The sequence below is a fragment of the Maylandia zebra genome, linkage group LG16 (genome assembly GCF_041146795.1).
Source record: "Maylandia zebra isolate NMK-2024a linkage group LG16, Mzebra_GT3a, whole genome shotgun sequence".
NCBI classification, from domain to species: domain Eukaryota; kingdom Metazoa; phylum Chordata; class Actinopteri; order Cichliformes; family Cichlidae; genus Maylandia; species Maylandia zebra.
Window position 1 is genome coordinate 7,230,351 of NC_135182.1, and position 20,622 is coordinate 7,250,972.

At 44.0% G+C, this 20,622-nt stretch overlaps 1 protein-coding gene across 1 annotated transcript; it reads left to right on the plus strand.

Annotated features, from left to right (window-relative positions):
• Nucleotides 1–753: 753 nt before the first annotated feature.
• Nucleotides 754–1,701, plus strand: LOC101465535 (olfactory receptor 13C2-like). The gene has a single exon (XM_024805566.2). The coding sequence runs from the start codon at nucleotides 754–756 to the stop codon at nucleotides 1,699–1,701; it is 948 nt and encodes a 315-aa protein (XP_024661334.2).
• Nucleotides 1,702–20,622: the final 18,921 nt, after the last annotated feature.

Genomic DNA, 20,622 nt, shown 5'->3' on the forward strand with positions numbered 1-20,622 from the left:
CTTGGCAATGTACAAGACTAATAGTGGACTAATTGCATTGATCAGTAACTTAGGCACGCAAGAGAATAGTCCTCCACAGTGAATTCAAAACTTTGTAAAAGATTTTGAAAATTGTAGTTAGTCATCTGGAACGTCATGCTGTTTAGGTGGACAATGTACTTGCACAATCATTCTTTTATTGAACATCTCTTTGTAGACTGACTGGCCATTAACTTAACAAAATGTGGGTTTACCTGTGTAAAAGCAACACACATTGGACATTTGTGGACCAGAGTCAGATGCAGCCAGTACAAGCAAAAGTGCTGAGTATGGAACTCTTCACTGTGACAAAAAACATAAAAGTAGCTGATGCATTTCCAAGGTATGTGTGGTCAGTACAGCACTGAAATAAAACACAAGGTAGAGCAGATAATCCTAAATGCCCACAGTGAACTCATTGGCTGGACACATTAATTGTACACACCGTGTACAGTCAACTATAAGAGGCTGAGCAATGCCATTTTAGACCTCCTCCTCTCTGGAGAATGAATCAACCTGATAAAAACCTTCTCAAGACTCACATGATTCATTATGTATATGTGGTTCATGAATGATAAAGATATAATTCAAGTTCAGATATCTTTATGAACAGGACACACAACACAGGGTTTATGTTACTGTAATTTTGTTTAGTTTGGTTTGGTTTTTTAAATTGTTTTATGTAGTCTGGTTATTCAGTTTATTTTTTTTATTAAATAGTTTTTGAAGACAATAATGGATCAAGAGTTAAATTTTACATATGTAACTCTGGACTGGTATGTGGACATTAACAAGTACAGATATGTTTTCTTTTTTATTATGTTTGCATTATATAGTCTAATAATCTGCACTAATTCTACTATTATGTACATAATCTGCATTCATAAAAACCTTCATGAGCCTATGTACATTTTCATTGCAGCTTTATTACTGAACTCTGTTCTTTACAGTACAACTATTTACCCAAAACTCCTGATTGACTTTTTATCTGAAAAACAAGTCACAACATATTCAGCCTGTCTCTTTCAGTTTTTTATGTTTTACACTCTAGGTGGTTCAGAGTTCTTTCTCTTGGCTGCCATGGCCTATGACAGATATGTGGCAATATGTAAACCTCTGCAATATCATATTATCATGAGAAAAACCACTGTGAGTATTTTTCTGATCATAGCTTGGCTTGTACCTGCTTGTCATATTGCAGTCCAAGCAATAGGGAGTGCTAACATTAAACTGTGTGACTTTAATATAAAGGGAATATTTTGTAACAATGCAGTTTACACTCTTCTGTGTGAAAGATCAAGATTAATTACCATCTTTGGTGTGGTTGCTTTACTAGATCTTGCAGTACTTCCTATGCTCTTTATAGTTTTCACTTATACAAAAATATTTATAGTCTCTTATCAAAGATGTAAAGAAATTCAGAAGAAAGCTGCAGAGACTTGTTTACCCCATCTTTTAGTTTTAATCAGTGCTTCTGTGTTTTTTGTGTATGATGTAAGCATAGCTCGGGTGGAAACAAATTTTCCAAAAACTGTACGGATAGTAATGACATTACAAGTAGTTCTGTATCATCCTATTTTTAATCCATTCATCTATGGACTCAAAATGAAAAAAATTTCAAAACACCTGAAAAGGTTCTTTTCCAGGCCACAATCAATCCTTGTATTAAAAGTAAATGCCTAGTACAACATTGCTGTTATTTTTTGGCTGCAGTTACTTAAAACACTTTTCATATGACAACATGAAATCATCCAAACTATCATGTTTATATATTTTATGTATGAACAAGAAATGCAAGAAAATGTAAAGTTTAAAACATATCACTGTTGTGTTTTTGAAGAAGGGTATTGTAGTTACACCATTCTTTCAGACAGTGGACCTCATCTCTGTAGGCAGTGTCGTCATCGTCGGTGATGAGCCCCATCAGAGTGGTATAATCTGCAAATTTGATGGTGATGTTGCAGGGATGTCAGGGGGTGCAGTCTCTGGTGTAGATGTAAGTGTACTGTTAATGTTCATGGCGTCAGTTACACGATGGACCCATAGCCAACATAACAGAGCCAGCAGTGCACGGGCAGGAATTCATTTCTTACTTAGAAATTCAGACACCTCTTGATATTTAAAGAAGAAAGGGATGGGCGAAATCTGATTGTTTAACACAAACTCTGTTTGCCAGCAACCAAGCTGCTCTCAGCATCAAAAGACTCCACCTCCAACCTAAAGAAATATCAGGAAGTAAGTTCATTTTTAAAAACTAAAGTTAGCCTACTACAGTTACTTTGTTTTAGTTGTTATAGCATGAACAACCTGCTAGCTGCAAATAATTATTTGCAGTTCTGTAAGGACTAACCTCAGCTAACACCAGCTAACAATGTTAGCTCAGTGGTGAGCAGTCTTCAGTAATAGTAATAAATCACACAACAATAGTATGTAGTTGTAAAAAGCATGACAATATATTAAGTAATCCAAAGTATTCAGAATGCACACACATTGTGTAACTTAACCCTTTAGAGCCGATCGGAGCGGGAACGCTCTGTTATGCGTAACTATTTTTAAATCCCGGTAGCACTGCAACCACGTAAGCTAGCCGGAGGAGTTGTACTTACATATTGTGCCATCAGCTTGTCCTAGGTCACGGTTTCCTTCCACATAAAGCTTTGCAAAAGCTGCATAAAAAGCTCTTGCAGGAACAAAAACATAATATTCCAGAAACACGCTTTGCCGGTCCGATCAGCTGTTCAAAACACTTCCTACGTTGGAATAGACGTCAGCGCGAACTTTTGCATTTCCGCCATTACCTGGCCGAAACCGGAAGTGACGTCATTTTCGCGGAAATGTAGTCTTTTTTTGCGATCAGGGCCTCAGGGCCTATACTGCTCTTTTTAAAAGTTATCTTTGACTTTATGACTTTCTGTGTCGTTTCTGGGATGCTTAGGACTCATATTGCACTGCTGGAAATAGTTTATTTTGATGCATATGCTGCTTTTTTGCAAATTTGCAGTATAATATTTATTTTCGTTTTTCCTGCAGTGTATAAAAATTGGTGTATTTCAAAAATAAAACTATGAAGACACTCAAAATAAATTTCCTGTGGTGGGAAACTATTTTGTGCAACTTTTTTGTATTTACAGTTATGAGGGATAAGCCTCTTAAATTTCTCTAACTACAAATATATGTTAAAAAATCAAAAACGATTTTCAATTTTTTTGTAGTTTATTGCACTTTTTTGCAATTTATGTAATTACTATGCACTTAATGAATACATATTATTAAAATCTGGGCTATAATGGTTGTATTGATGTATAGCAACTTGAAATGCTCCCAAAAATGGCTCCACAGCATGTAAAAATATAATATAAGCTCTGGCGGACTTGGTTCTATGGTAGGTCTTAAAGGGTTAATGGAATACGCTACTGTTACGTCCCTCTGCAGCCCCTAATCATCTCAATGTTTTCAGCTGGTGCTAATTGGCCACACCTAGTCAGGTGTGGATAAAAGCATACCTGAGGCGAGCTTCCCGGGGAGCTCACTTGTCTTTGCCTTGGTGGCACCAGCCATTTTAGCCAACCTGGTATTCCATTTTAAGACAAAACCTCTTCTCACTAACACTCTGGTATTCATCTTTTATTTTATGTTGTGGCTTTTGAGCCTGGTTGTAACATAAGTGGGGGCTCGTCCAGTAGTGATGGGCAGATGAAGCTGGGCAGATGAAGCTTCAGTGCGCATGCGCCAACCAGCGTGCAGCCTGTTACAGTCGCTCCTGCGACATTGAACTGTGTGCTGTTGGACTCAGGCCGTATTATTTACCCAGGGAATTCTCTCATGTCATCATGGTGGCTGTTTATGTTCCTCCTTCTGCTAACCCCACAGCTGCATGTGACACTATCCACTCTGTCATAGCCCGGTTAGAGACTCAGCACCCGAGTGCCTTTATTGTAATTTCGGGTGACTTCAACCATGTATCACTGGACAATACGCTACCAACATTCAGACAATATGTGGACTGTCCGACCAGGAGAGAAAAAATTCTAGACCTACTGTATGCTAATGTCAAGGATGCATACAGCTCCTCCTCCCTCCCCCCACTTGGTAGGTCAGATCATAACCTGATTCACCTCACCCCCCGCTATGTGCCAATTGTGAGGAGGGAACCTGTGACCACGAGGAGCATTAGGAGGTGGTCAGAGGAGGCCTTAGCGGAACTACAGGGCTTTTTTGAGGTGACCAACTGAGAAACACTCCGTGAGCCTCACGCCGAGGACATCAATGGGCTTACTGAGTGTATCACAGACTACATAACTTTCTGCACCGACTCCATTGTTCCAGCTCAGACTGTTCATTGTTACCCAAATAGCAAGCCATGGGTCATCAAGGTTCAAGGTTCAAGGTTCTAGGTTCTTTCAAGGTTCTTTATTATTTGTCACATGCATAGTTATACAAGTATAACACACAGTGAAATGTAGCCTGACACGCTCCTCGACATGTGCAAAAATTGGGGGGGGGGGGTGTAGAGGAAGAACATCAAAGGACATCAAAGCCCTCCTCAACAACAAGAAGAGGGCTTTCAGAGGGGGCAATGAAGAGGAGGTGAGGAAGGTCCAGGTGTTACTAAATGACAAAATCAGAGAGGCTAAGGACAATTACAGGAGGAAGCTGGAGTGGAAACTCCAGCAGAACACCCCTCCACACATGAGAGGTGTGGAGGGGCATGAAGACCATCACTGGATTCAGGCCAACCAACAGCAGTGGAGCTGAGGGAGGTGAGGATAGAGCTAACGAGTTGAATCTGTTTTTCAATAGATTCGACACTACAGTGTCTGCTCCCACCCCCACAACCTCACCTGTAGTCAGCCTGGAATCCAGAGCCACACCACTGTGCCAGCCTCTCTCTTCACATGGCGCTGTTGCCTCCTGTATTTTTCCTGACACCCCTCCCCCACCCATCACCTTCACTCAATACCAGATTGAGATGCAAATGAGGAGACTTCACTCAAGCAAGTCTGCTGGACCAGACGGAGCGAGTCCCCTCATCCTCAAGACCTGTGCCCCCCAGCTGTGTGGAGTCTTTCATAAACTGTTTATGCTGAGTCTGAGTCTGCAGAGGGTACCAGTGATGTGGAAGACATCATGCTTCGTCCCTGTACCAAAGATGCCACGTCCCAGTGGCCCCCAGGATTACAGGCCCGTGGCACTGACCTCCCACATCATGAAGACCCTGGAAAGGCTCATCCTGGACCAGCTGCGACCCATAGTAAGACCACATCTGGATCCCCTTCAGTTCACTTATCAGCCTCGTCTCGGAACTGAGGACGCCATCATCTACCTGCTCAATCGTGTCTACACCCATCTGGACCAGCCGGCGAGCACTGTGAGGGTCATGTTTTTTGACTTTTCTAGTGCTTTCAATACCATCAGGCCGACCCTCCTGGGTGATAAGTTAGCAGCGATGCAGGTGGATGCTTCTCTGGTGTCCTGGATTGTTAATTACCTGACAGGAAGACCACAATATGTACGTCTCCGACAGTGTGTGTCTGACAAAGTAATCAGCAACACAGGGGCACCACAGAGGACTGTCCTCTCCCCCTTCCTCTTCACCCTCTACACCACAGACTTCAGCCACTGCACAGAGACCTGCCATCTTCAGAAGTTTTCTGATGACTAACGTTGAGGTATGGACAGCTACACACTGAGGCTTTGAGCCTCAGTCCTGCCCACATTGTATTCTGTAAAAATTAAATTTTGACTGCTTTTATGACCTTTGTAGTGGGGAGAACATAGCTAGGATTTAATGATTTAACAAATCTTTTAAATCCTTTGTCCTCCACAATGCTAAATGGCTGGGAGTCCTCAATCACCATGCTAACCAGGTCTTCATCTATTTGAGATTATTCTCCTGAGGAAAGACAACAAAAACAAAGCACAAATATAAATATCACACACGTAACTTATAACAGCTGTATAATATTGTTATATCATATAGTAACATTACTGCATGCTATATTATCATGGCATTTGATGGCTCACCTGGTCTTGCTCCACAATCGGTGTTCCCCCTATTCTCATGCAAAGCTCTGTAGTGCCTAAGCATGGATGAGGTGTTGTTGTTATATCCCAGCTCCCTGGCACATAGCAAACACTTCGCCTTGTACAAAAGTAAAGACAGCTTAACATAAATTGTATTGCATCATCAGTATTATGAAAATACATCTTCTGTAGAAATTTACATACCTTGTTGGGAGGAATAAAATCAAAATGTTCACACACAGGGGAGGACATCCTCCTCTTCTTAGCTGGCTCCATTCTCTCCTGACTTTCTCTCCTCACTCTCATAAACCTCCAAACTGTCTCCAAACTGTCTCCAAACTCTCACTAACTGCAACTCTCCATCAAACACCCACATTTTTGAATGAAGTCTGAGGGGTTTATATTGCTGTCATAGCTCGCGGCAAACTTCGAACCACTTCATGAACCAGTCACGTGGCAGAGCCGGGCAGCGAGGCTTCGGACGTCATCATTTTCAGCTCCTCCCATAAATGAAGCAAGCCTCGATACGCGCATCGCGGAAACGCCCCCCAATTACTCGACACAAGCTTCGAAGCCTCGATACAGAACGTCACATCACTATAGTCCAGGATCTTTGGACATTTTAGTGGAAACTGAATATTAGTTTGTTTTACTTTTAAGTGGGTGAGTGAAGGTGTTCACTGTGATTGAGCAACGTCCCTTTAGTAAGTGTGTTTCAGCTGGGTGGCTGTGCTGCCCTTCCATCGAAGCACTTGGTTGTTGTTTTGCTTTATTGTTTTAGTTTATTGTGTTTGGTGGTTATCCTGGGTGGGGGTACGCTTCAGAGTTTGGTAGGAGATTATATCCCTGGTCTGCTGCCTACCCTTGAGATTGCGTTTAAAGTTGCCTTGAGATCATTGTCTGGTGAGTGTTTTGTGCTGTGACCTTTAGTGTTGTGGGGAATATGGCTACTTTTGTTGGATCACTTGTGAGTGTTGTTGGCCAGGTGATGGCAATAACACTGTGAGGTGATGAGTAGGGATGGGTACCGGTGGCACCGGTTCTGACATAAACGGTAGTAACCAGACCGAAAAGCAACGCACATTTCGGTGCTTTATTTCGGTGCTTTTTTTTCCTGTGCTGTGATACACTTTAGATTCTAGCCAATCATTTTACATTTCCGAGGATAGTAGGCGGGTCCAGGTACATACGTTCTTTTAGAGCAGAGCTACAGATTAAAAATGCCCAAGGCGAAGCGGTCAAAAGTCTGGCTGTACTTCACAGCAAAAGATGCAAACTCAGCAGCCTGCAACAAGTGCTTTAAGCTGATACTGTGATACTGTGCAAAGGAGGTAACACCTCAAATCCGATGAAACACCTGGCGACGCATAGCGTTTTTTTAAAAGCTGAGAAATGCGCCGTATTTGATGCTGCAACACCTCACACCGTGCACATCTACTGCGGGTATGGTGCCTGTTATTGGACCCGGAGTTAGCAACATCCCCCAAAAACCTGAAGAGGAGAGTCCTGGCCCCTAGCCCTGCCAGTTTAGCAGAAATGATGACGGCTGATGATGGCAGCAGCAGCCGTTCTTCTCTGTGTGAGTAGCTTAATGTTATTCGTGTGTAATTTACGTTGAGTAGGCTAACCACACTATTACACTAATGCATGTAAGGTGAACTAGCAAACACCGTCGTAGTTACATGCGGCTGTCTTCTTGTTTGATGGCAGATACTCCCTTGGACAAAGTTTGTGTTTTTTCCATTGTTTAAGCACTGCTTCCAGCCAAGAGTGATACCATATATGCCCCATAGCTGCAGAAAAGGCTAACATTGTTATCTTTTTACAAAGAAACCAGCTGAACATGAGAGGTTTTTGGACAAAGTTGGTGTTCTCCATTCTTTAAGCACCGGTTTGAGCACCGTTTAAGCACCGGCACCGTTTCAAAAGTACCGGTTTGGCACGGGTATTGGATAAAACCTAACGATACCCATCCCTAGTGATGAGCCACCCTTGTTGTGATCATTGTGTGGCCATAGCTCTCCGTTTGTGGTTGGTCACTAGCATGCTTGCTTTACTGAACTTTGGAGTTTAAAGTAACTTGTTGTGGTATGAGGCCACTTGTATGTGACCATTTGTGTGGTGGAGACAACAGATCACTTGGTTGTGGTTATTTGCTACTATTTTTGGTTTTGTGTTGTAGCAGGTCAAGTAATCATTTTGAGTTGTACTGTTGTACAGTGTTGGTCACATGTTACTTTTTGTGTGTTCAGTGTGGCAACTTCAAAATCCTCATGTAGGGGCATCCATGCTTAAAGATGCCAACTATAATGTGAACACCGTGCTTCTGTTGGCTTTTACTTTTTTTTTCAGGTTTGTGGGTCAAGGACCTGAAGGTTTCAGAGAGGCTTTTAATAAATTTAGGGGTCCTAGAGGAACCCTTTTGAGGGAGGAGGTGTTACGTCCCTCTGCAGCCCCTAATCATCTCAATGTGTTCAGCTGGTGCTAATTGGCCACACCTAGTCAGGTGTGGATAAAAGGACCTGAAAGCAAGCTTCCAAGAAGCTAACTTGTCTTTGCCTGGGTGGCACCAGCCATTTTGGCCGGCCTGTGATGCCATTGTAAGATTAAAACCTCTTACTATTTACACTCTGGTATTCGTCTCCTTTTTTATGTTGCGGCCTTGAGCCGGATCGTAACAGTTACAAACTACATTTTGGGGCATGTATTCTGTAATACGTAGTGGAATACATTTTAAAAGTAACCTTCTCAACACTGAACATAAATGTAAAGTAATTTTCTAGCCTGCATTACTACAATGCTAAAACCTTGATGTTAAAACAAAGAAGCTTTCTGAAAAATGTGCGTCACTATTTCCAGTTATTTATTGGTATATTTACATCTTAAAGGAACACTTAGGTAAAAAGTTATGTTATATGCTGATACAGTTTGCTTTTCAATCCATCCATTCATTCATTCATCTTCTTCCAATTAGCTGGGTCATGGGGAAAGCAGCCTAAGCAAAGAAGCCCAGAGCTCCTTCTACCCGGCCACGTCCTCCAGCTTGTCCAGAGAAACCACAAGGCGTTCCCTGGACAGCCAAGAGACAAAATCACTCCAGCATGTCCTGGGTCTACCACAGGGCCTCCTCCTCCTAGTGGGACATGCCTATCACAGTTCGCGCTGGCAAACCGCTCCCTCATGCCTGTGTACTCCGTGCTGGCCGCTCTCTCATTCCTGCAGCCCTCCTGGGAAAACAGAGGCAGCCGTTAGTACCATTAATTTCACTGGTAAGCTCACACTCACAAACTGACAAGCTGGAGAAATGATGGGAAGTCTTATGCAATGATCCAGCTTCAGAGAGAGCTCCACCATACTCCTAAGTAGCTCCTCTGACTAGGCTTGATCAGCTGCAGGTGTGATCATTTCCTCAGGTGTGGCCAGCCTCTAGACGGGACACACCCACCAGGCCTGCCTGAAACTAGGGCTGGGTATCGTCACTGATTTCTAGAATCGATTCAATTCCGATTCCCATGGTCCCGAATCGATTCGATCCACGATTCGATTCGATTCGATTTGAATCTGGGAAATTTTGACGGTCAGAAATATTATAATTCAGATCAGTACATTTACAAATTTTTGTATCTATAAAAAGGAAGCTGACACACGCAAGACTTTATCAAAGGTGTGAGCATCACAGGAGATGCCTTTGTGTCAAAGTAGCTGAAACTAAAACACAGAAAAACATGAAGGTGATTTTTCCTGGCCGGGGATTTTATAAAAATATTCTGCAGTACATCAAAAACGAAAGAAAACCATTAATCAACATATGAAAATCACCTCTGAAGTTACAGAGGTTTTATTAGAGACACGGCTAAGCGTTTTGCATTTTGCATAATTTTAAAAAGTTTAAATTTGTTCAGTATTGAACAGCAGAAATGAGGCTTTCTTTTCGGAAGTAAGTGAAAGGAAACAAACAGCGTCCGACAGGCTGTAAACAACGGTAGACTTGTGCGTAACAAGCAAGCGAATAATGCAGAAAACAGATTTTTAGACGGGAAACTGTTCTTGAAGTACAGAGAGAGAGAGAGAGAGAGAGAGAGAGAGCTGTGTATGAAGTGTGATTTTTATCGAGGTGGAAGCAAAACAGGAAAAGTCAGAGGAAATTCATGACAATGTTAATTTGAAGCGCAGTTTGGATCTTCTTTTGCTGCTGGTTCGGTCAATATTGTTTGGAGAGAGATGAAACTAACAGCTTTAGAATCAGCGCAAAAGGGGTGTGAACACAAAGTGCGGACCCACCGACAGATCAGAATCAGCGAGCTGTCGGCTTTCAGCCCCGACCGTGTCCGTGCCGTCGGGTGAGAAAGGCGACATCTCACTGATTCTGCGCTGTGTGTTTACGTCTTTGTGCAGAATCTGTGTTTCTGCTCTCATTTACTGTCTTAACTGTTTGGTGGTTGTTGAAATTTTGTGAGGTTTGAGTTATAGTAACTGACGGTAAAAATTCACCACAATGAAAATAAACTACACCTAAACTTGGTTTATACCTGCCCCTGATAGACTGCAGGTCATAACTTCTTCAATCAATCAATCAATCAATCTTTATTTATAAAGCAATTTTCATACAAAAAAAATGTAGCACAAAGTGCTTTACATAGTTAAAAGCAGCCCACCCCACCCTCCAAATCACTCCCCACACTCTCATTAACATAAATGATGTGAATACACACACACACATACGCACATGCGCACACTTAAAGAGTAAAAATTGGGCTGGGCTCGCATGAGCCAAGTGAGGAAACACTATAACAGGGAGCCGTCTGCACCGGGAGCCGGTCACAGACCGCAGCCTCCAGGCTGGGCAGGAGCAGGAGGAGGGAGGCCAAGGAGCCCCCCAGCCAGGCTGAGAGGACCCCCAGAAACCCAGCAGCCACAGTCGATCACAGCCCCGGTGCAGAGAGCGCCCTCTGAGGAAACACTGGAGATATGACACAATAGGATATATACAGGGTAAAATGATAAAATAAATAAGAACGGGATACAATATAAATATAAATATAAATATAAATAGAGTAAGAAGATTAAAAAATGAATAAGAATAAAATCAATAAATATTAGGTAAAGTCTAAATTAATAATAGAATAACAGGATAGAATAAATAAGCATAAAATAAATAAACGTTAGGTGAAAGCTAAATTAAAAAGGTGGGTCTTGAGCCTGTTCTTAAAAACATGTACGTTCTCTGCGGCCCTGAGCTCCTCCGGCAGGCTGTTCCACAGATGAGGACCATACCACTGAAAAGCTGCCTCTCCGTGAGTATGTGTCCTGACTTTAGGGAAATTCAAAAGGCCAGTACCAGAGGACCTCAGGGTCCGCGAGGGTTCGTATGGTAAAAGCAGATCTGAGAGATAAGAAGGCCCAAGACCATTAAGACATTTAAAAACCAATAAAAGATCCTGAAACACACGGGGAGCCAGTGCAGCGATTCTAAAACCGGTGTAATGTGGGCCCGCCCTCTGGTCTTCGTCAGCACACGAGCTGCCGAGTTTTGCAAAAGTTGTAAAGTTGAAATATTCTTCTTAGGAAGACCAGAGAGCAGGGCATTACAGTAATCAATGCGACTGTTAATAAAAGCATGCATCAGCATCTCTGTGTTGGCCCGAGAGAGAATAGGGCGAACTCTGGCTATATTTTTTAGATGATAAAATCCAATTTTGGTTACATGTTTAACATGTGGGATAAAACCAAGCTCAGAGTCAAAAATAACACCCAGGTTTTTCACTTGTAGCGAAGGACATAGTGTAAATGCCTCTAATTTAGACAAGAGTTTCTCTCTCTGAGCCTCAGGACCGAAGATTAAAACTTCAGTCTTGTCCTGGTTAAGCTGTAAAAAGTTTTCTGCCATCCAAGATCGTATATCTAAGATACAGTTAAAAAGGGCATCCATTGGTCTGGTGTCATCAGGAGACACGGAGATGTACAGCTGCGTGTCATCAGCGTAACTGTGGAAGTTCACTCCATGCCTCCTGATGATACTGCCGAGAGGGAGCATATACAAATTAAAAAGTACAGGGCCTAGAACCGACCCTTGAGGCACACCACATGTCATTTTATGGATCTTAGAGGAGCATGTATCCATACTCACCATAAAAGTTCTGTCAGAGAGATAGGAAGTGAACCAGTTATGTACAGCACCAGAGAGGCCCACCATGTGTTTCAGTCTGTTTAAAAGAATAGCGTGGTCTACTGTATCAAAGGCTGCGCTTAGATCCAGTAGCACCAGGACTGAGAGCTTTTGGGAGTCCCAGTTACATCTAAGATCATTTAGAACCTTTAGGAGAGCCGTCTCTGTGCTGTGGTTCACCCTAAATCCAGACTGGAATATCTCCAGGATCTGTCTATCATTGAGAAAATCAGTAATCTGAGTAAAAACAAGTTTTTCTAAGATTTTACTTAAAAATGGTAAGTTGGATACAGGTCTGTAGTTATTAAAATCATTACAATCCAAATTGCTCTTCTTCAGAAGGGGCCTCACCACCGCCGTTTTAAAGGCAGCAGGGAAGACATCCAACTGAAGAGAGCAATTAATTATGTATAAAAGCTCAGCCTCAAAAAATCCATAAAGTGTTTTAAAGAGTGAAGAAGGGATTGGATCTAAAAGACGTGGTGGGTCTCACTGTGGAGAAAACTTTCTGAAGGTTCTCAGCATTAACCAGGACAAAGCTGTCCAGTGTCTCCTCAGGTACAATCGAGCCCTCAGATGTGTTTACAAACATATCGCGATTAGATAAAATATCAGATCTGGTGGCGCTGATTTTTCCCCTGAAGTGGTCTGCAAACTGCTCACAGAGTGAGTCTGTGGGGGTTCTTTGGGAGCTGTTAAAATCAGGGTTAAATAAATGATCTATGGTGGAAAAGAGGACCTTGGGATTATTTTTGTTATTACTGATTATTTTGGCGAAGTATGAATTTCTTGAGTTCCTTAATGTATTATTGTACATTTTAAGTTGCTCGCTAAATATTTGATGGTTGATAGTATTTTTATTTTTCCTCCATCTCCTTTCTGCTGCCCTGCAATTTCTTTTGAGTTTTTTGACTTCTTCGTTTCTCCAGGGTGATGCATGTTTTACGTTAATCTTTTTGGTGGTGAGTGGAGCAACGGAGTCCAGGCTTTTCTTCAGTTTGCTGTTGAAATGATTAAAAATCAAATCGCAGGGTGCAGGTAAAATCACAGGGGGGCATTCGTCTAAAACCCTGGTAAAATTTGCAGCCACTTCAGAGGTTAGATAGCGCCTCCTCACAGTTCGCACCGAGGTCTCCCGCTGAATAAAACCGGTGATGTTAAAAAACACACAGTAGTGGTCAGAGACAGCCCAGTCAACAACAGAGGACACGCTGGTGGACAGCCCATGGGTGATGACCAGGTCCAGAATGTGTCCTCTGTTGTGAGTCAGCTGCGTGACGTGCTGGATAAAATCCAAACAGTGAAGAATGTTTAAGAATTCTTTTGCTGCAGGATCAGAAGGATTATCTATGTGCAGGTTAAAATCACCGGTTAAAATTATCATATTATAGTTTGAATGTATGTTTGTTAAAAATTCTGAGAATTCCTTGATAAAAGCAGCGCTGTCTTTAGGTGGTCTATAAATTGTGACAGATAAAACTGGAGGGCTGCCGAAAACAATAGCATGGAATTCAAAAGTGGTAAAATGATCAAATAAAATTTGTTTGGTGGTGATTGTGTTGGCTAAAGATTCAGTCCCACCACCTCTCTTACCACTTCTACCGTATTTTCACGACCATAAGGCGCACTTAAAAGTCTTAGATTTTCTTCAAAAAGTACGGCGCGCCCTATAGCGCAGTGCGCCCTGTGTGTTGTAAGGAGGACGTAGTAGAGAACACCATGAGAACGCTAAAGGGTGAAGTGTGGGCGCAACCCTGAAAATGGCAACGAGACACGCTCATGAAGCACAGTTTAAACTGAAGGCCATCAGCTACGCGGAGGAACATGGAAATCGAGCAGCGGCGAGAGAATTTAAGATTAACGAATCGATGGTTCGCAAATGGAGGAAGCTGGAAAACAAGCTCCGGCAGGTCAAGAAAACGCAGCTGAGTTTCCGCGGACATAAGGCGAGGTGGCCCGAGTTGGAGGAAAGACTCAAGCGGTGGATCATCGAGCAAAGAACGAGCGGGAGAAGCGTTTCGACGGTCACCATTCGGCTAAAAGCAGTTTCACTTTCACTTTTTATGAAACGGTGCCATTTTCCCATCCGGACCAGGACTACGGTAGCGCAGCAACTTCCAGCGGATTATAAGGAAAAGCTGGCCATCTTCCGCTCCTACTGCAGCAAACACATCGGCGACAAAAACATCCAGCCCAGCCACATCACTAACATGGACGAGGTCCCGCTCACTTTTGACATCCCGGTGAGTCACACTGTGGAGAAGAAGGGGACCAGCACGGTAGCGATACGCACAACGGGGCACGAAAAGTCTTCTTTTACTGTTGTGCTTGACTGCCATGCTAATGGACAGAAACTGCCGCCTATGGTGATTTTTAAGAGAAAGACTTTGCCTAAAGAGAAGTTTCCAGCAGGAATCATCATTAAGGCAAATGAAAAGGGCTGGATGGATGAGGAAATGATGAAAGAGTGGCTGAGGGAGGTGTATGTAAGGAGACCAGGTGGTTTTTTCCACGCATCACCATCGCTCTTAATCTGTGACTCTATGCGTGCCCATCTCACAGCCGATGTGAAAAAACTAATGAAACAAAGGAACTGTGAGCTTGCTGTCATTCCGGGAGGCCTGACAAAGGAACTCCAACCGCTGGACATCGGTGTGAACCGCCCGTTCAAAGTAAGGCTGCGAGCGGCCTGGGAGCGATGGATGACCGATGGAGACCACAGTTTCACTAAGAGTGGAAGGCAGCGCCGGGCGAGTTACGCCACAATTTGCGAATGGATTGTAGATGCTTTGGCTAACATGTCTGCTGGCACTGTTGTTCGAGCTTTCGCAAAAGCCGGCATCATTTCCGAGGAGCCGCACAGCACGGAAAGTGACTCTGACAGTGAAGAAAGTGAACCTGGCATGTTTGATGGAGATTTAGCGCAGCTGTTCAATTCAGACACAGAGGATGAGGACTTCGATGGGTTTGATTGATGATAAAAATGTGAGTACCAAACTTTGTTTTGCTCCTGCTTTATTGTTAAATATGCACACTTGTATGCTTGTGTGTTGTTGATGATGACGATTACTGGTAATAAAAATGTGAGTAAGGTACCGAACTCAGGTTTGCTCCCGCTTTATTTTTAAATACGCATACGGTACTTGTATGCGCCCTATGGTCCAGTGCGCCTTATGTGTGTGTTAAATACAGTAAGGGCACACATAACTGAGACTGCGCCTTTTAGCACAGTGCGCCTTATGGTCGTGAAAATACGGTAATAGAAAAAGAGAAATTAAAATTTGGTGGGGAGGCCTCAGTGAGAACAACTGGTGCATCCGAACCCAGCCATGTTTCAGTTAAAAATAAACAGTCAAGTTTATTATCTAAAATTAAATCATTAATAATAAAAGACTTGTTCGACAGAGAGCGTACATTTAAAAGTGCCATACTGATTGAGACTGGTGGATTTTTGACAATAGAGTTGAATGGATGTTGATATTTTTGAAGAGGCCGGAGGTTATTAATGTTTTTGGAGATACTGGATTTATGATAATTCTGTTGCTCTCTGTTTGTGATTATGACGGGTATTGTGTTGACTGTGGGAGAGAGAGGTCCTAGTCCAGAGTTTTGTGTATTACTGTTAAAAGTAGAATATAGGAGCTGGGACCATGGGAACATCAGTCAGTGGCAGACGGATCAGCAGGTAATGTCAGTTTGGGGTAGTGACAGGGCGATGTGCGGGAGTGCTGTACGCCAAATGCCAAATTGGCGGACAGCAAACGGCGTCCCCAGGCGTTGAGGTGGAGCCCGTCTGCCCCAAAAAGATGCCTCCTCTCCCAGAAGGCATCAAAGTTGTTAATAAAACCCAAGCCGTGGGAGACACAGGCGGAGGAAAGCCAGGTGTTAAGGCTGAGCAGCCAGCTGAAACGGCCTATCCCTCTGCCACAGGTGGGGGTGGGCCCAGAGATAAAAGCACTCACCTGCAACTGACCAAGGAGGCTGAAGAGTTGGAGGAAGTCCAACTCTTCAGCAGCTCAGATTGCTGTTTGGGGATGTCATTGGTGCAGATGTGGATGATGAGCCGGTTAACCTGTGGGTGGGATGTCAGAATGTTGGGAATTCTGTCCACTATGTCAACAACAGTGGCTCCCGGGAACGACAGCGTGAGCGCCCCCCTCATCCGCACGTTCCTGACGATGGAATCCCCGAGGACCAGCGTGGAGAGAGGAGGTGCCACCGGGGGCTGTTGGCCATCTGAGACGCCTGCGCCGCGACACCGGGGGTGTTCAGATGGAGATGCGCCAGCCGGACTGCGTGAGTGACTCCCAGGTAGCCGCGCCGTGGGTCCTCTTCTCCGAGGAGCCGGGGTAAAGCACAGCTCTCCACGGTGAGTTTGCACCACAGCGTCGGGTTGCCCGCCGCGGCTCCGGGGGCGTAGTGGTGGAGATGGCGCAGACCTCAGCGACACAGCGGGATGGCGAGGGCTAGCGGTCAGAGGAGGAAAGTCCACAGGATCCAGGACATTGAATTTATTCTCCAGAGGGGTGAGGGTGCGAGAGACGGATCCTCCTGCCCCCTCTGCAGCCACCACGCGTCTCAACCACGGTCCATGGCGCTGGTTGGAGTGGAGTGGAGCTGACCAGAGCCTTGTGTCTGGCCCCTAGCTGAAACCAGGAGTTCTCGTCCTTGGCAGAAGCACCAGCGACGCAAGTTGAGAGCATGTGTTGACTGTTGGCGGGATCTTGGGACACAGCAGCTGGATGGTGCACTGTGTCAGCGCTAGTAGCGGTGGTTAGAGCTTTGCCAAGGAGGATCGTGTCAAGTTCGCATTCAGCCCCCTGGATTTGGTATAGCGTGGATATCCTTTGTTCCAGCTCGATCACTTTTTGGCTCAGGTTGATGCAGCTTTCACAGCTGGATGTTGAGGTAAGTGGTGCCATTCCGGAATCTCGTACCGGCGACAGCGTCAAAAACAAAAATAGAAACTGCCACGTTAGCTTACGTTAGCTAAAAAGTCAGTCGTGACGCAGCAAGAAAAGAGTTTCAGATCAGTATCCAGCAAAGGCAAAACCAAGCTTCCAAAACTTTTCGATGCACGAGCGCCTTCAAACTTCAGGCCTCAACAGGCCTGAATCCTTCCTTCTTACCTGAAGTTCACCTGACACTCGGACCAGCGACCGCCTCTGGTCTCTCCTTCTCCTGTCTCCCCTTTCCCTCATCCACCTGCTGGCCTTTATGGAAGCTCTGCCATAGCCACCATCAAACAACTGAGTTATTTGTACACATTGGCCAGCATCTGGCCACCACCTTTCATCGTTCATACCATTACACCCCCCCCCCCCCCCCCCCAAAAAAAAAAGAAAAAAAGAAATTGGCCTCCACCCATAAAAAAAAGAGAAATCAGTATCGGCCCACGGGGCAAATGCCCGGTATGCCCGATGGCCAGTCCAGCTATGTCTAATAGTGTCTTAGCAATATAGATAAAAAAGTCTCTGTCTGGCTCATTTGGAAAGTATTCAGATACAAATGCTAGTTTGTGATTTAAAATACTGCCAGTGATAAGTGCCAGCCAGCCATTTTCATCATTTGTGCTATACCTGATGGCCAAGTCAAATTTCCTCTTCAGCAAGATACAAACATCCTTGGGTTTATTTGTTGCACAGGAAGAAATATATAGCACTAATAAGACATGATAATCTGCAAAACATATCCCTCTTTAGCTATAACTGTTACTGCTTTACTGCTTTCAGGGAGTAGAGGCTGTGTGTGTTCCAGGGAAGAACTGAGGTATAAACCACCAACACCTTATATGGAAATGAGAAGTTGTGCTACAAGTTATGAGAGTTGTGTGTCTGTGTGCCTGACTGCAGCATAAATAAAACTCACTTCAAAAACACTCATCAAGTGTTTGTATTTTTTTTTTTTAAATTCCACGACAAGATATAGGTGAATATTCATATCTGTGCATTCCCAGGTGCTGCCAGCTAAATCTAGTTTTTATCACTCCCACTTTTCCATTCAAGCACTCTTCATCTCCACCACCAGGGACCGTACTACTTGACAAGCTGTTGTTAGAATTAATTTAATATTACTTTCTAGTATCAGCTGATGTTTACTGGAGCCACAGCCGTAAAAGCTGTTTGTCATGATGTCGGTTTGGATATCTGGTGAGAGGGAAACACGAAGGTGAAATCAAGAGATGTCCTTAAGTGGTCATATGATGTAAACTGTTTAGAACTTATGCATATATACCAACAAGACAGTGTACATCACTGTCACAACACCGTTTGTTATCATCCAAAGGCTTTATGGTTTCTCCTATAATACCTGGTGGGCTTGTCTCTAGTCAAAATGCCCAGACTGACTTTTTTCTCCCACTCCAGCTGACCAGGTGGTCAAGGTGCAGACTCAAGGCACATCGTTTTTGACCCCCCCCCCCCCAACCCCTTTGCAGTCTTTTGCTACTCGGGTTAAACATGATATATAAGTCACTTAGATAACTTCTAAATGTCAATGTTTGGTTTATTTCAGTGTTTGATTTGTTCCTGAGTAAAACTTCATAACTAGACCGTTTTATTTAATACTGAAGTCTTACTTGGAGAGCTGTCAGTATATTTTGAATTTCACCTGTTAGATTATGAAAATGTTTCCTCCTGAATTTAACTATTTTTTAATATTATACTTAATTCAAAGCCAGCTGTTTAAATAAGAACAGAACATTTTACATCAGGGGATACGACAGGTGAAATTCAAAAAAATAATTGTCTGATTTCCTGCATAAGAGAGTAGAACCGCTGCAGTGCAGACCTCCAACTGAGCCATCTTACATCATTGTATTACACAACATCTCCGTATTCTGGATGTTGAGTAGAAGCTGTTCAAACTGGCGGTGGCACAGGGCTTTGGAGAGAATATAATTAATAGCCTTTATCACCGGTTACATAACATGGCCATATTTTAAATGTTTAGCACAGAGTGCTTGTTGGTGAATAATACAGTGGAGTTTTATAGCTTTACGTCCTTCTTTGCTGACTTTGTTACAGACTAGGGTTGTTAATTCCTTAGTGAGTATTTCAGGCAGCAGAAACCCAAGAAAGAAGAGGAGCAAGGAGAAGAACCATCATGGAAGGATAGGCCCCTGCATGGTATGTACCAGTAGCAGATAGACTTGGCTAACATTCAAAACAATCCAACCAGTAGCTGGACAAAGCTGGACTGAGAGACAGCACTGAGTCATGAATCATGGCATCACAGGAACAAGCTCTGAGCACAAAATTCATAGAGGCTTGGGTCTACCAACCCAGGAGAGACCCCATGTGCAGACTGTGCAAAGATGCCCCTGAGACAATTCAGCACATAACAGCTTGGTGCAAGATGCTAGCAGGCAGGGCATACATGGAATGCCATAACCAGATGGCAGACATAATATACATGAACAGCTGTAGTGATAGATTTCTCTATACAAAGTGATAACAATATCAGGAAGAAGAAACATGATAAGCTTGAGAGTAAAAAACTGAGAAAGTAACTTGAGAAGATGTAGCGGTTGAAAGCCACAGTTGTTTCTGTGATGATCAGAAATACTGCATGGTACCCTTAAGTTCCCAGGTCTCAGCTTGAGGGGACTCGCAGTTAGAGGTCCAACCCGCAGCTATAAGACTTTGATCATCCTCATTCACATATCGAAACAAGAAAAAAAAAGACCTTCTTATTCAAGGTGTTTCTTTAGCCTTTTTGTCATAATGCCGACCTTTTGCCTATGCTACTAAGCCTTTACTAGTCCCACAGATTGAAAAAAAATGTGTGAGAAAACACAATGAAGGACATAGGACTATAACTGTCAACTGGTGTCATGGTCCTGGGTCATTTTGACCAGGACCTGGTCCAGCTTCAGCTTCGCCTGGTCCAGCTTCAGCTTCAGCTTCGCCTGGTCCCTCCTCGCCTGGCCCTGCCTTGCCTGGTCCTGCCTCGCCTGGGCCTGCGGTTGCTACGCCACCATCCAATGTACGTCCAGCCCCTCAACATCGCCGGCCACCTTCCAGGCCACTGGCTGGGTGTCGTCGCCGTCGTGGGCGGCCTCCGGTCCAGCTCTGTTGTCGCCGCCACTGCCTTCTGCACGGCCGGCCTCCGGACCAGCTCTGTCGTCGCCGCCGCTGCCTTCTGCGCGGCCGGCCTCCGGACCTCCATCGTCTGCGTCGCCGCTGCCACTGCCTTTCACGTGGCCGGCCCCCTGAGTACCCTGTGTTTGACTTTTGTGCTGTCGGCCTCCGGGTCGGCTTCCTGAACTTTTTGATTAGTGGACTCATGATTGACCCAGTGGGATTTGTTTTGAGTTATTCCTGTATCTCTGTTCTTGGGCTCCTTGTGTTTTGTTTTGTTTCTCTCATCCAAGAAGCTTCTTCAGTTCTAAGGTCAAATGGTGGGGAGTCCCA

What these genes read in the sequence shown, in the direction of transcription:
- LOC101465535 (XM_024805566.2), top strand. Translation starts at nt 754, where the DNA reads ATGGATCAAGAGTTAAATTTTACATATGTAACTCTGGACTGGTATGTG.